General features: G+C 36.8%; 1 protein-coding gene across 4 annotated transcripts in view; it reads right to left on the minus strand.

The window, feature by feature from the left end:
• Positions 1-3052: 3052 nt before the first annotated feature.
• The window catches only part of MID1 (midline 1), a 726570-nt gene continuing 714122 nt past the window's right edge, over positions 3053-15500 (minus strand). For all 4 annotated transcript variants that reach the window (XM_082245438.1, XM_082245439.1, XM_082245436.1 and 1 more), the window contains exons 9-10: positions 5299-5506; positions 3053-3877 (exon numbers count right to left, since the gene is read on the minus strand). In XM_082245438.1, the coding sequence (XP_082101564.1) occupies positions 3529-3877; positions 5299-5506 (557 nt within the window). In that variant the 3' untranslated portion in view covers positions 3053-3528. The remainder of the gene's footprint in view (positions 3878-5298; positions 5507-15500) is intronic.

A 15500-nucleotide genomic window follows, 5' to 3' on the forward strand; every position in this document is an offset into this window, starting at 1 on the left:
GTTTCCCCTAGGCTTAACATGACATTGCTAAGGGCAAATTGATCCAAACCTAACATTTCAGTCCCAGGTAGATGCTGATGGGCTAAACCAGTAATGGTGAACCTTGGCACCCCAGATGTTTTGGAACTACATTTCCCATGAAACACAGCATAGTGCATGAGCATCATGGGAAATGTAGTTTCAAAACATCTAAGGTGCCAAGGTTCGCCATCACTGGGCTAAGCCATTCATTGGCTACTTTAATCTATGAGGAAATCTGGTTGCCACATTTCAGCACCTCAATTTGCAGCTCCATATACCTGCTACAGCCATCAAAATGGCTCTCACTATAAACACTAGTAGGTCTATAAATCTTTTCACACAACTTTCTTCCAGGACTGAATACAATTACAATATATGTAAATGTCAGTTTAAAGTTGAGAGAATCTTGTGTAAAAATATTTAAAAACAAATCCCTTGGTCCCCTAACATTGTGTTAATTACCTAAAGTAAAAAAGGTGGTTTAAATTTGTTTTTTAGCTGACTTAGCTTTTTAACATGCCATGAAAAAAATAAAATAAAAAAATAACAACTGGAATATTGCTCTAATGAACAAGAGCTCACTTTCTGTGCAATCTGCTTAGAGATTAATTGTCCAAAAATTAGTCCAAACTCTTTTATTTAGAACATGAATATTGGAAACTTGAAAAATAAACCCACATAATAAAACTACAACCTTCGTTGGCAATGAAATTTGATTTTTTTTATTATGCAGAAATAAGCCCCTGCAATCTATTTTTGAGATAACAAGCCAGGTGCGATGTGTCTGCTTCATATCTGTCTGAGAGATGATGTATCACTTCTATTGTTTAGAACATGGTTAATCTCCCAAACCTTTTATCTGCAGTACTTCAAACTGTTTCACCCAGCAATTTTTGGTAATGAGCAGAAATAGACTATTTAAAAGACGTTTCTTAAATGTATTGTAAAAATGCGCACGGTCTTTGAAGAAGGCAAGTTTAAAATGTTAACCAAATTTATAGATGGTGCACACATCATTAAATTCCAGTAATTGCTATGTTCTGTATTTAAGTTTTTTTCATTTGCCTGCACCAAGTAAATCTTAAGTTCAAAAAAAAAAATAAATAAATAAAAGTATAAACAATTCTACAAAATTAGCTGGAATCTACAGTTTTACAGTGGTTCGCTGAATCAAAAACCAGATCTGCAAAAGGCACTTGATTCTCATTTTTGAACTCTTCGTCACCAATGCATTACGACTCCCATTTGTTGGCGGGAATGCTGCAAAGTCACAGACAGTTGCAACTATTGTATATTTCAGCAGACTAGCACTTTGTTACTTGTTTACGTTTATAGTACCGATGTCAGGGACTGGTTTTGTGTACTTACTCCACTTTAATGCCTGTGTGCACAGGACCTAAGCTAGTGGTTCTCAACCATCGGACACGTTCTACTGCCAAAGTGCAGCTGCCTCTCTCCCAAGCCTCCAGCCAGCTGCAGATCTGTTAACCTTCCACAGTGCCTCCAAGCTCCCCTCGTGCCCCCCCTCCACACTTATACAGTGGCCAACAGTGCCCCAGGCCCCCTGAGAGCCCTTAGTCTCCAGTGACCCATTGCCGGGTTGTGGCTTCCTCCTCCCCAGGCCTCCAGCCAACTGCACATATCTTAACCTCACGCGGTGCCTTGCAGCTACCATAGTGCCCCATAAACCTTTAAAGCATCCCACAGTGCTCCTTAAGAGCCTTCAGCCTCCTCAGTGCCACCCCCCCCAATTTACCACAGTGCCCTACAATCTACAGTAGCACGTCCTAGCCTCCACAGTGCCCTCTAACCCCCTCCAGAACCCTCATCCACTACAGAGCCACAAAGTCTGCTGCACAGTTCTATAACCCATTCCACAACCCCCCCCCCCCCAGTAACACTCTCCATCCAGATAATGCCAGCATTTGAGTCAATGTTTTGCATTCCCGTACTCTTTACTGTTGGGGCATGGGAAGGTTTTTGGAAGAATTTACAAAGCCCTAATCTAAAAAATGTTGAGAACCACTGGCCTAGGCAACATGACCCAAAGACCTTACAAGTGATTTCTGCATCCACAGGCAGACAGGACAGAAATTTCCAAACATCCTAAAAAATATTTTTACTGTCACAGGTTTTACATTACTAAAAAAAAATGTGATCGGTTGCTCTGCCATCATATAAAGAATAGTATAAAAATCACTTCAATGTTTGTGGTGGTGTCTGAAAAGATAAACTGTTTATCACTAGCACATATTAGTAATCTCAGTGATTCTTTGTGGTCTAGTGTACATAAAAAACTGTTTCTACCATTAACATGAAATAGATGAAACAACTCTGGTGGACATTCAGTAGAATGATAAGTAAAAACTGCATATCAGTGTTCAAGAGGCATCAGTATAAACTTTTTTTTTTTTTTTTAATAATGAAAGGCTTCTTCTTTGCAGAAAAAGTAAACTAGTCTCAGGTCTCACCCTGTGAAGGTAGCCACAAACACAACAGTCTCCTGTTATAAGCTGGAGCAGGATAGGATTATATGCCTGTCAGTGTCCTCTGAGCCAGATATTCAACACTGCCATGGGGGCAGTAGATAGGTTAGAAAACCTACCCTTATTGCAATCTTTCTCCACTGATAAGCTGCCATCAGCTCCCCTCTACGTGTTACTTGGCAGTGTGGCAGAACCAGACATACAAGTAAAAGAGTGTTCGGCACACTGACAGATGAGTTTCCTAATAGTGTCTGTACCATGCATGCTTTGACTACCATCTTGTGTTTGTGGCCACATTTTATGTGATATGACATAAACTTCTCAGCTTGTATCCTAAACCTCAAGATGATTATTAGCCAGCTATTATTGAGGTGGGGGCTTTATGCCTTTTTAGGGACTTAACATTGTAGCTGAGGGACCTCTGTGATTCCTCCAGTGACAGAATGGGAAAGGCATACCTTGTACATTCAGTCTAAGTCTTTCAATATTGTTCTACTCCATTACCAGTGATTTTCTCCCAACTATTCCATAACAGTTTGGATTTATTTAAAACATTCCTATACAAGTCTAAACCACATAGCTGGTTCCTATAACACATGAAAATACAGTATGTATAAGCCATACTTTTTTAATGCACCAATAATGATCCAATATTATATGCTCCAAAAATGTGATTTTTTTAAACTCAATTTCTGGTTGTATTTGTAACTAAAATAAAACAATATCACAAATCTCCAGAAATATCTGACATGGTATCGGCACCTGGAGTGGCATTTTACTGAAAAGCAAAGGGGAAAAATCCAAGACCTGCAGACTTAGTCAATCACATTCTATTGTGAGCACCACAAGCAGGATGGGGCAGATCGACAAATAAGTCAATGTGCAAAACAGAAAAAAATTCTAAATAGTCAAAAGTCCATAAATAACCAATAAAACATTCCTGTTTTAACTTCAACCAAGAAAAGTAAAATCTTCGAAGCAACAATGCACTAAATAGAAGTTCTGATTGCACAAGGATGAATCATTGCAGCTGCTCAATGCAGTCCAGGTGATCTGGTATAGGAAGGCCTGTTAATATTGTCAGACATTTGTTCCATACAGTGAGAGTTGGACACACAGGCTGTGCAAAAGCAATATCAAAAGTGTAGAGATGAATAGTGTTCAATGCGTCATAAAATGACAGAGAGCCATTATCATAGTCTAACAAAATTCCAATGCGGCGGAGGTGTGGTGAGGGCTCAATTGGAATCTCTTTATTGTTATGTCTTACTGCCCAGTTGTTGTTGCAGCGACAGAATACCCAAGAGGCAGAATTTTTTCCTATCCACTCATGTTTTGGTGCTGACTTGTATGCAATGCCAACAGCGTACCTAAACGAAAGATGATAAAACATATTTTAGAACATATTCTATATATACTGGAACACTACAGCAGCTCACAGTTACATAAATTAGTGATTATTTATCTATACAATTTTACATACATTCATTTTTTTGAAGCTACATTATCAATAATCCCCCTGCCCTCTACTGGACAGATATGTTGCATTTTTAACTTTTCTACAAATCTTATATTTAGTGAATTGCATACTTATACTTCAATGCACTTAACATTATATCATAATATTTAACACCTTTGTAATCGATTGTGACTAATGTTTCATCATGCTTGGGCATGATATTTTATAATGTTACAATAACTGCACTACTGGGAGTTCTTTTTTCTGCAGGTATAATTTTGGTAGGTGCAGAATTCCTTTATTCACTCAGCAAATATCACACTTTACAAAAAATATTCAAATCAGTTGCTGCACTCGAGGAGCTTGCAATTTAAAGATCTAGTCATACAGAGCCACTTTGATTAGATTCCTATTTACTTAACATTATGTTTTTGGGTTTTAAGCGGAAACAAGAGGAGGTCCACAAAAATAGGAAGAGAATTTATAAACACCCACTGTATATAGATTGTTTCCAAGATGGGTATTGAACCCAGGGCCTGAAAAATGCAAACCACGAACGCTAACCACTTATTAGAAGAAGAGTGCAGGTCAAAAAAGAAAATTATTTCAGATGGTAGGAAAAGTCACAATAGGCATGTGGATGATGCATAGCTAATAAAGACCAGGCAATCTACTGTTAAAAACGAAGAAGAATCAACTTCTCTATGACCAGCCCAGCTCTAATACAGAGCAAGATGGGAATTTTGGTTTCAGTGGTAAAAATACAATTTCTTTTTTGGCATTTGTATGACTTGAAAGCAAAGCTGATTCAACAGCATCTCTCAGATCTGGTAATACAAACCTATCCACTAAAATACATGGTGAAGTTAAAAGCTACATCTACGTATTATTGCAACACTCCATTTTTAAGAACTGAGATGGCTGACCCACTTTTATGTAGCCACAATATAATATTCTGGATTTGCATGCAGCCACAGAATGGCTTCACTCTGTGTGTAGGCAGTTTATACTATTTAAAAACATCACTTGCTTTCAGTCCCGGACAGATTCAAATCACTACCACTAGCCCTAAGCCCTTTTTAAACAGGAGAAACTTGGTACAGTTGACAATAAAAGTAAAAGACCCAAAGGAGCACGTTTTTACAGAGAAGGTTAAAATCTTCAATTTCCTCTAAACATTAATACGCAGGTATGTAAAATAGTTCAGGGAAACCCAGCCCTGCTTGTGTTACTGTTCAAATATTATTTCTTCTTCATTTTGCTATAGGCTTCTTATAAAAGAAAGAAAAAAACCAAAGCATACAAGCTCAGGGACCGATACTTAATACGTACCAGGTGCTTCCACTTATAACCACTTCCCAGTAATGGCGGCCACTGTCAAGGAACACGTTGCCAGCTACGCCATAACTTCCTTGGCTTGTAAAACGCTCTGGCGTGTGGCTCTTTTTTGAAGAAGTTTCGTCTCTTTCTACAGTCAGGTTGTCATGTGAAACTTTTAGCTTCCGGTGTGCAGATTTGGGGTCTAGCTTAAAAGGTTGACCTAGGAAAAAAATAGAATATGATAGTCAATGCATTTTGCCCACACGAATAAAAAAAAAAAACATAGAATTTGCAGCATGTGTCAAAAACAATGCTCCTGCAGCGAGATGTAGATATAAAATATGGTTAGTGGCATATTGAGACTATATTTGTCACTGATGCAGATCTGAGCTGACGGTCATAGTGTACAGCTGTGCACTACAAAGGCTAAACAAAGTTCAAACTGTTTTTTTAATATAAGCAAGAATAATGCCTACTACTCAGTAGCCGGTCAGGGCAACAGATGTATAAACATATATATATATATATATATATATATATATATATATATATATATATATATATATTAGATATAACTTTTGTTTAGCCAAGCCAAATGTGCAACCATACAATGAGCAATGAGGAAAGTACATTTGTAAACACAGATGCAATTATAAGAAAGTACTGATAGAAAATCTGGTTAATAAACGAAAGCGATTGTTTTCTTTAAATATTGATATGACAGAAAATGTGTGATTTCCCGCGCTATCTTATAGGTAATAATATATGGCTTGTCTTGTGATGGGTGGTTGCATACAACCTAATTGTGTTCCCACAATGTGAATCAAATAATGAGAGTGTGTTATTGTGCCTAATGCCCTTAGTAGTGTCAGTAAAAGAATTGTGTTGTAAAGTGCAAACAATGTCTAAAATCTCCCTCCTTAGTGTCCTTGGTAAATAGTAAGTGGGTCATATATAAACGTCAATATCATAAAATCAAACACTGGTTCCTAGATAAACTCTAATACAGTGATTATAAGTGTGAAACACAAATATGTACTGAAAAAAAAAAAAAAAAAAAAAAAAAATATATATATATATATATATATATATATATATATATATATATATAATCGCAACTGAATGGCGTAATCGCAAATTCACAATATAATCGCATTAACAAAAAATATCCTTAAAAATGCAACATGTATATGCAATTTATAAGTGAATCCTAAATATTACCAAGAACACGTGCAACCAAAGTCTGAAACCTTCCTCCATAGTGTCCTTTATAAATAATATTGGTGAATACACAAATATAAATTAAGATATCATAAATTCAAACCTTTATTCCTAGGTATGCTCTAAAAGAGGGCAAATAAATGTGAAACACAATGTGTAATGTGAAAAAAATGCAAAATAAAAATATCGCAGTATAATTGCATGAATTGAAAAAGTCCATAAAAGTGCAACATGTGTGTCACAGATATGACCCACTTACTATTTACCAAGCACACTAAGGAGGAAGATTTTAGACTTTGCACTTTACAACACAATTCTTTTACTGACACTACTAATGGCATAAGGCGCAACAATACACTCTCTCAATATTTCTTTAAATATTGCAAAAATGCTCACACAATAATCTACAAGACTGCTACAAGACTGCTGACTAATTTAGTGACAATATTTCCTTAAATGAAATCCGACTTTTGTAAAAATAAAAAGGTTTCACATTCATTTTGTAATTTACTATAATTTCTATTTATTATTACTAATTTACTAGTATTAGAAAAAACCTTTTCAATTCTGCAACTCACTGTGAGGCTCAATTCACAAAGCTTCTGCACACGTGTAAGTACTTTTATTTTAGCCATGTGACTGTAATTTTCAAATCTCATTGGACTCACCTGAAATTTTTTTCACTTTTTTAAATAAAAATATCTTTATCACGTATTAGCTTTGTAAATAAACCCATGCCTTCATAAAACTAGCAGAAAATACTACCTTGACTCCAATGCAAAAAACATGCAACTGTTCTGAGTGCAACACTTTCCAGAATTATAATCAGTCTGCTTGTGTTATTGGCACAATACTTTTTCCAGGTCACATGTTGAGGTAAACTGGCAATGTACTAGGCTTATAGCAACAAAAAAAATACACCTTTGGAGACAAACTGGCTAAGGGCAGTAAGAGTAAAGCTGGGTACACACAATCAGAATATCGTACAAAAAAAATAACGCTTTTGAAGCGATCGTACGATAATCTGATCATTAGAACACAGCTTTCATCCAAAATTTTCCGAAGGGACAAACAGGAAATTTTTTCTCATACCATTTTCATTTAATCAGTACAGTTTTAGTCTGAAAATACAATACAAATACACTATATCACTTCCAAATTTTTATTATGTTGTACGAGAATTTTTATGCTTTAGTAACCTATTTGTTTTCGATGGGGACTAGCATGAAAAAAAAAAAAAAACCCGAACGATCATTCGTCTAATAATCTCATTGCATGTGCCAGGCTTTATAGTATATGGATGTTAGAGATACATAGGTTGAATTACTTAAGGTAAATAGGCTGTTTACTTTTCAAGTAAATTATCCCCAGAGCTTAGTGAATGAGGTGAGGCTCTACTGACTATAATCACCCAATCACGTGAAAGCTAAATGCTTTTTTGTTCTTGCATATGATTGGGCATTCTTTGCAAAGTGAAACTTCACAGGCCATGTATTTTCTCAGTATGGGTTAGAATAAACAACCTGGACCATTCAGCATGGTGTACCTATCTATTGCCTATATTTTACCTATTCATCTACTAGCTTTTTTGTGTTTGCATAATGGATTAACACTACATGCACTAACTTGAGCATATAAACTGTACAGACAAATACATTTATTAAAGAAAACTGAAATAGATTACTGTTCTGTCAAAACATTAAAGGTGTTAGGATGGCTAAAAGCTTTGTTTTGTGCTGGCATGCTTGGTTTTTGAACAGCATTAACTACAACAACAGGAAATAACTTGGGAAATTTCTAGGAGAGTTGATAGCTATTGTGCAAGCTCATGCAGACTGAGCTTCTCCTCAACAAAGGATTAGAAAAAATATTGCATAATTAAACCGGAAGAAACTATGATAAATTGTGGAAATGATCAAATAGTACTGGCGCTATATAAATCCTGTATAATAATAATAATAACTACAGCCGTGGCCAAAAGATTTTTGAGAACACCACAAATATTAATTTTCACAAAGTCTGCCGCTTCAGTGTTTTTAGATCCTTTTTGTCAAATGTTACTATGGTATAGTGAAGTATAATTACAAGCATTTCATACGTGTGAAAGGCGTATGCAAAGAGTCCATATTAGCAGTGTTGACCCTTCTTTTTCAAGACTTCTGCAATTCGCTCTGGCATGCTGTCAATCAACTTCTGGGCCACATCCTGATTGATGGCAACACATTCTTGCATAATCAATACTTGGAGTTTGTCAGAATTTGTGGGTTTTATTTTTTGTTTATCCGCCTCTTGAGGACTGACCACAAGTTCTCAATAGGATTAAGGTCTGGAGAGTTTCCTGGCCATGGACTCAACATTTCGATGTTTTGCCACTTAGTCTGGCCATACATTATACAATTTTCTTCTGTAGTTTTCCTTTAGAGTTACCAAAACCATATAATATGAGGTGAAACCTAAACACTTTAAATTCATATGCAATCAGGCAGGCCCTTTCACTACAGAGTTGAAGGTAAATCTAAAGGAATATGAATAAGAAAATTGTATAATGTATGGCCAGGCTTAGTTATCACTTTTGCCTTGTGGCAAGGTGCTCCATCATGCTGGAAAAGGCATTGTTCGTCACCAAACGGTTCTTGGAAGGTTGGGAGAAATTGCTCTCTTGTGATGTCTTTGTACCATTCTTTATTCATGGCTGTGTTCTTAGGCAAAATTGTGAGTGAGCCCACTCCCTTGGCTGAGAAGCAAATCCACACATGAATGCTTTACTGTTAGCATGACACAGGACTGATGGTAGCGCTCACCTTTTCTTCTCCGGACAAGGTTTTTTCTGGATGCCCCAAACAATCGGAAAGGGGATTCATCAGAGAAAATGACTTTACCCCAGTCCACAGCAGTCTAATCCCTGTACCTTTTGCAAAATATCAGTCTGTCCCTTTTTGATGCCCTTCTTGACACCAGGCCATCCTCCAAAAGTCTTCGCCTCACTGTGTGTGCAGATTCACTCACACCCGCCTGCTGCCATTACTGAGTAAGCTCTGCACTGGTGATTCCCCGATTCTGCAGCTGTAGGAGTTGTTCTGGTGTTTGCTGGACTTTCTTGGGTGCCCTGAAGCCTTCTTCACAAATGCTTTGGAAATGTTTTTTTTATAGGATTAGGTTAATTTGCATGGCAAAGAGGAACTTTGCAATTATTTGCAACTCATCTGATCATTCTTCATAACATTTTGCAGTATATGTAAATTACCATCATAAAAACTGAAGCAGCAGACTTTGTATAAATAATAATTGTGTCATTCTCATAACTTTTGACCACGGCTGTAAAGGCTTCAGAATACAAAGTATCACACAGATTTGGCAATATCTCCATTTAAAATAATTTAGGTAAAAAAAGATGTGCATTGCCTAGATCCAAACTGTTACTAAGATACCTCTGCAAATCTAGTGTTGGGTCTATTTTGACTATCCATTTGATATATGTACTTTAAATTACTAATACCTGCAGAAGATCTTTACTGTTGCTATGGTACCTGAATAGAGTTCTGATGCTTCCTGATACCTGTCCACCCATCCCAGCGCCTCCCCAACACATAATTCCCCCCCCCCCCAGGCTGACACTAGTTTATCTTAAGTTTTGCATAAAAACAAACTTGAAATGGACATTTATTGTAGGAGAGAACTTGGGTAGCAGTGCCTTGGTAAAGTTAAAGGCAATATGTACAAAACTCACATTAAAACTCATGGATGAAGCTAGGGAGCCTTCAGGAGCTTACTAATGCTCTTAGACACCTTGGTCTTCCTCGTAAATGCCTGCCTAAAATCCATGATAAAGTAGAAAGCCAATCAAACTGTTTAACTCTGTTCTTGGCAGAAAAAGGAAGGGTGAGAACATGAATATGATTTTTTTGCTGTTTGTGTTCTACTAGAAGAAGTTCCCCCTCTTTCTGTCCTTGCGAGACTTGGGAAAGCAGTGAAAAACAAAGCATGTAAGCATTCCCAGGTGTACCAAAAATCACTGGGGGAGATTCTGCTAATTTCTGTCCCAATGACCAGGACGTGAGTGAAAACCTCTTCATTGGGTGTATACCCATGCACAATAAAAAAAAAAATTAATGCAAAATGCAAAGATTTTGCATTAATAAAATGTATATAGCGTAATTACCCAGAGTAAGGAGGTTTATATAACATTGCTGGTTATTAAAATGATCTTTTAATTGATCTTTTTAACTGAATGAGGAACTTTCATCCTACAGGTCTATTTATTTTTACTGAAAAAAGCTCCGACAGCACCACGTATATAATTTCCACTGAGCTAGCTGCCCATAAAAGAGTGTAAAAATATGGCTCTAGACATTCTAGACCTTAAACTACTATAGGAAATTAAAGGGGCTTAAAGGAGACACGTCTATAAGCTTTTCCAGATCAAAAGAACTCTCGGAGGACTTGTAAATAGCAAAACAACATTCCGGTTTTGTATTTAATACTTTAGAATTTAAATCCAGGATTATACTTGGCTATCACCCTGGGATAATAAAAGAACATGCTAAGAGAAAGGAAATCTTTAGCTACACAAGATATGTTTGCATAAACTGTATATTCAGTACTGAATTACAAGCCTTTGTATTAGTGATAACAGTTTAATCTAAGGGCAGACACTTCGTTATTAGCTCTGGGTTACATTTTGGAAATACGCTATAATAAACTGGCCAAGTATGGTCAACTAACAGAAAAATTATTAAGAAGGGCACATCAATGACTAGCATATTTACTGTCATTACATGGGAAGGGTAGAGGGCTTTAGAAGACATCCATTTAGCCCATAATTGTATCCCTTAAAGGATTTTTACTTAAGACCTGCACCTAGTTGGGTGAGTGCCTTACTGAGAAGATTTCATTCATTTCAATGACCTGCTCAACTATTTAAAATAACAAGTATTCTCAAGGGAAAGTAAAATCTTCTTCCATCATAGCAGCTTAAAGGATATGTTCATTTCTAGCCACGTGTGCAGTCACAGCATTGCAAGCAACAATCATTCATGTTGCAACAGAAGGAGAAGACAGTTGGATTGTTTACTAAAACAGCTGAAACTCTTCACTTAGCAAAGAAAAAAGTAATTTTAATTTAGAAAATAAAATTATGCTTAAGTTTTAATGCATATGTTTTTACTGTTGAATATGTTTATTGATTAGTAATTTTAAGTGACATGATACCTATTTATATGTATACATTGCACAAGTCACTTTTTCTCACATTAGTGTGAGTTCAGTTTACACATTTAACTAGCTATTGAACACTAACCTTCAGTATCTCACTTTACACATCCTTCATACACTCTTCATTGGCAATCACTTCCCCCTCTTTTATACAAAATTAATAAGATGTGTTGACTTACATTTATATGCAAAGGAAATAAAAAAAAGGACTTGCACATAAATGAACGACTGAAGTGAGAACAGCTTCACCTTAGTTACTACCCAAGGTAAAACATTCATTGTTCAAGAGAGCAGTCACTAATCCTTTAATAAATCTATCCTAATGTGCTTTCAAGTCCTGAAATTTGGCATGTGAAGATTTTTTTTTTCAACTTGAAAAGGGGTTCCCCCGTATTATGGAAATGGGACTTTAAAGGCTCAAGGAGAAAACATTAATTATATATTTTTTTAAAAACTGTAATTTTTATTATTAGAAAAAATGTAGTACAATACATAGTATCACATTTACCAATAAGTATAAAAGTAGGGTACAAAAAATACTCATAACATGATAGCAAAATGTTGCTGTAACAGTCAGCATGCAGAGGTTTGCATAAGCAAGATCAAACGCGTTTCAGAGTTCTAAGACTCCTTCATCAGGGAAATCTCTACAATATACTGTTGATTTTGTCATATTAGATTACCACATAAATATATGTTTTATATATATATATTGCATGGCAGTACAAGTAGCAAGAAGTGGGTGATGAGATCGTAATTATATTATAATTATACCTCGTAAAAGGTGACTGGTCGCTCTACAACGTAGGGTTATTTTGTGAGTAATACATCCTAGAACCCACTTCTTGCTACTTCTACTGCCATGCGATGTATATATAACTAATATGTGGTAATCTAATATGACATAAATCTCTTTATTCATAGACCATATCAACAGTATATTGCAGGGACTTTCCTGATGAAGGAGTCTTAAAACTCTGAAACACTTTTGATCTTGCTTATGCAAACCTCTGCATGCTGACTGTTACAGCAACATTGTGCTACCATGTTATAAGTATTTTTTGTACCTTACTTTTATACTTATTGATAAACGTGATTCTATGTTTTGTACTACAACTTTTTTTTGTTAAATAAAAAAAATACACTTTTTAAAAAATATATAATTAATGTTTACTTCTTGAGCCTTTAAAGTCCAATTTCCATGATATGGGGAAATCCCTTTGCAAGTTATTATGAAGCGATGTGGCCATCCAGAGCAGAATAGATCTCCCAATTCTTTTTGATATATTTTTTTTCAACTTGATCATTTATTGTAATATGAACATGTTATTCTTACCTTTAAGCAGAAATTTGCTCAAAAATCATTGAAATTAGATCAGGATAGATAGTTATGTTTTACCTCCAAGAGATTTTATTGGTTGAACTAGATGGACTTGTGCCTTTTTTCAACCTGATTAACTATGTAACTATCTATCTTTCATTGGTCAGACAAAACAGGCCTTGGAAAATACATTTAGGAAACAGCTCTGATCAGAGCCCACCAAAAACTTATATTTCATTTTTTGTAGATACCGGAGTGGTAACTGGTATATTGGTAAATCGGTGGCAATTACAACAATGTGCTACTATTCGTCAGATTCTTATTTTATACTAAGTGGAATTCAACAGCACCTGTTTGCTGCGTTGCAGAGTTGATTGAGGAAAGTCCCAAATCAGCATGGTTGCCATTCCCAGTGAGACAGTAGGGAAAATAGGGAAATAAGACCATTCACCAAGTGTATTTTACAGAATAAGGTAAAGTGGCATTTAATAAAACATGCAAGCAAAAATTTATATTTTAAAATTTTCCTTGATTGGGTGTTTAAAGTGAACAGACACTTTGCAAGGTGAACAACCACTATGTTTTAGCCTCTTCATGCTGACCAAATGTATATATGCGGCCTCTCAGCGTGTGGGCCTTCATGCCGAGCGGCCGCATATACGTGGCCCTGTGTAAGCCACTAACTGTGCTGAGAGCGTGCTCCCAGCACGTAGCCGCCGGTTACCGGAAAGCTCCCTATGCATACTAGCTATTGGGAGCTTTCTGATCATGTGATCGCTGTGATTGCCAATCACAGCAGTCAGGTAACCTGAATGTCTGCCTCTGCCTCCCGGCTTTTAGAACCCTTTAAGAGCTGGGAAGTGGTCTGCAGGAGGGGGTTAAGATAATAATTATCCACTAACCAGGGATCCTCGGCTTGTTTACACTAGTGTTGCTCTCTGCAAAGCAATTTGTGTTCGAATTACTCATCAGAGAGTATTTGACAGATGGTGAGGAGGAGTTGTATCACGTCCTCACTGCCCGTGTTAAGCCCGCACTAGCGCGCCACAAACCGCGTGCATTCATTTTATATGAATGGGTCATATTCAGCAGGCACTACTTGCCGCCGAGACAGCAGGGATAATTTTTGCTGCACCAAGATGCAAAGCAATACACGTGGTTTACCGCCCCTCAAAGAGAAGTGTAAACAAGCCCAAAAGCTCTTGTTGGTCTAAAGTCTGGCAGACCCAAATTATCAACATTTCCATTTTTGAATAAATTAGAGTTAAAATTTGTTTTTTGTCTATGTCATGTTGCCAAGACCTCTCTTTAGTTCTTATTTTGGTGACTGGTGACACTACTGCAGCACATTACTAGGCATCTCCCAAATAAAGTCACATGAAGAACAGTTTAAGTAGAATAGGTAAGAGGTAGAGCTTCTGATAACAGTAAAAAGTGATAAAAAAAGGGATCCTTACCCTTTCCCCATTGTATGTGGGGGTTCAACCTAAGTTCTATTTTAGTGCTATCATGTTGGTCGAATGGTTTCAAAATAAGTGCCCATTAATGATGAGACCATTTGCCCATGTTCAGAATGTTCTCTTAAGCAGTTGATCCTAACACAGAAATAGTGCCTTTTTTCCCGCTGACTTGTCTTTTTTGGTGAGGTTGTTCGGTTTAAAAAAATGTTTTAACTTAAAAGGCCTCTCAGATTTTAGATCTTATCCATATTTTACTCCCTGTTTAATAGCAAACTCATGTAAAATTAAATAACTGCTTTCCATATGCATAGAATACTATGCTTATAGATGACAGCTGAATGAATGAAAGTAAAACATTTCACCCTGCTAGAAAATATTTAGAAGAATTCTGTGGAATCTAAGCTGTGAAAATAGTTACCGAGCATTCATTCTGTAAGCATTAGCGTGAATCTTCTGTATTTCATTCGAGGAGGAATTGTTGAATTTCACTTAAAGCCAGAGAAACCCGAACTTGGCATTAAACTCCAATAAAGTCTATGGCAGGTGTAGCCTCCTACAGTATTTTGTTCTGACCATTTTTAGGGCTAATGGGTAAGGTATTATCAAACAGTACAGCAGTTTCAAAGGCAACACTGAAGATTCACAAATCTTTGAGCATGCTTGGGGATGCCTTAAAGCTGTATGTGGTGTTAAAGAACAGTATTATTTTTAAGGGCAGTCTCAGCTACAGCATTACACTATCAGCGCACATTTGACTGTCTAAATTATTTTCTCATTTTACAATTAGCTTGACTTAGTGCCGGTTCACACTAGGGCGACCTGTGAGGCGACCTGGTCGCCTCACAGGTCGCCTCCCATAGGGAAGCTGCGGACCCGTTCTAATAGGAGCGACACAAGTCGCTCCGACCTAGAAAAAGGGTCCGGAGCTTCTTTGGGGCGACCCGGAGGCGACCGTCATAGACTTCAATGTTATGAAGTCCGTGGCGGCCGCTCCGAGGTCG

This window comes from Pelophylax lessonae, assembly GCF_965119305.1.
Source record: "Pelophylax lessonae genome assembly, chromosome: 2".
Taxonomy (NCBI): Eukaryota; Metazoa; Chordata; class Amphibia; order Anura; family Ranidae; genus Pelophylax; species Pelophylax lessonae.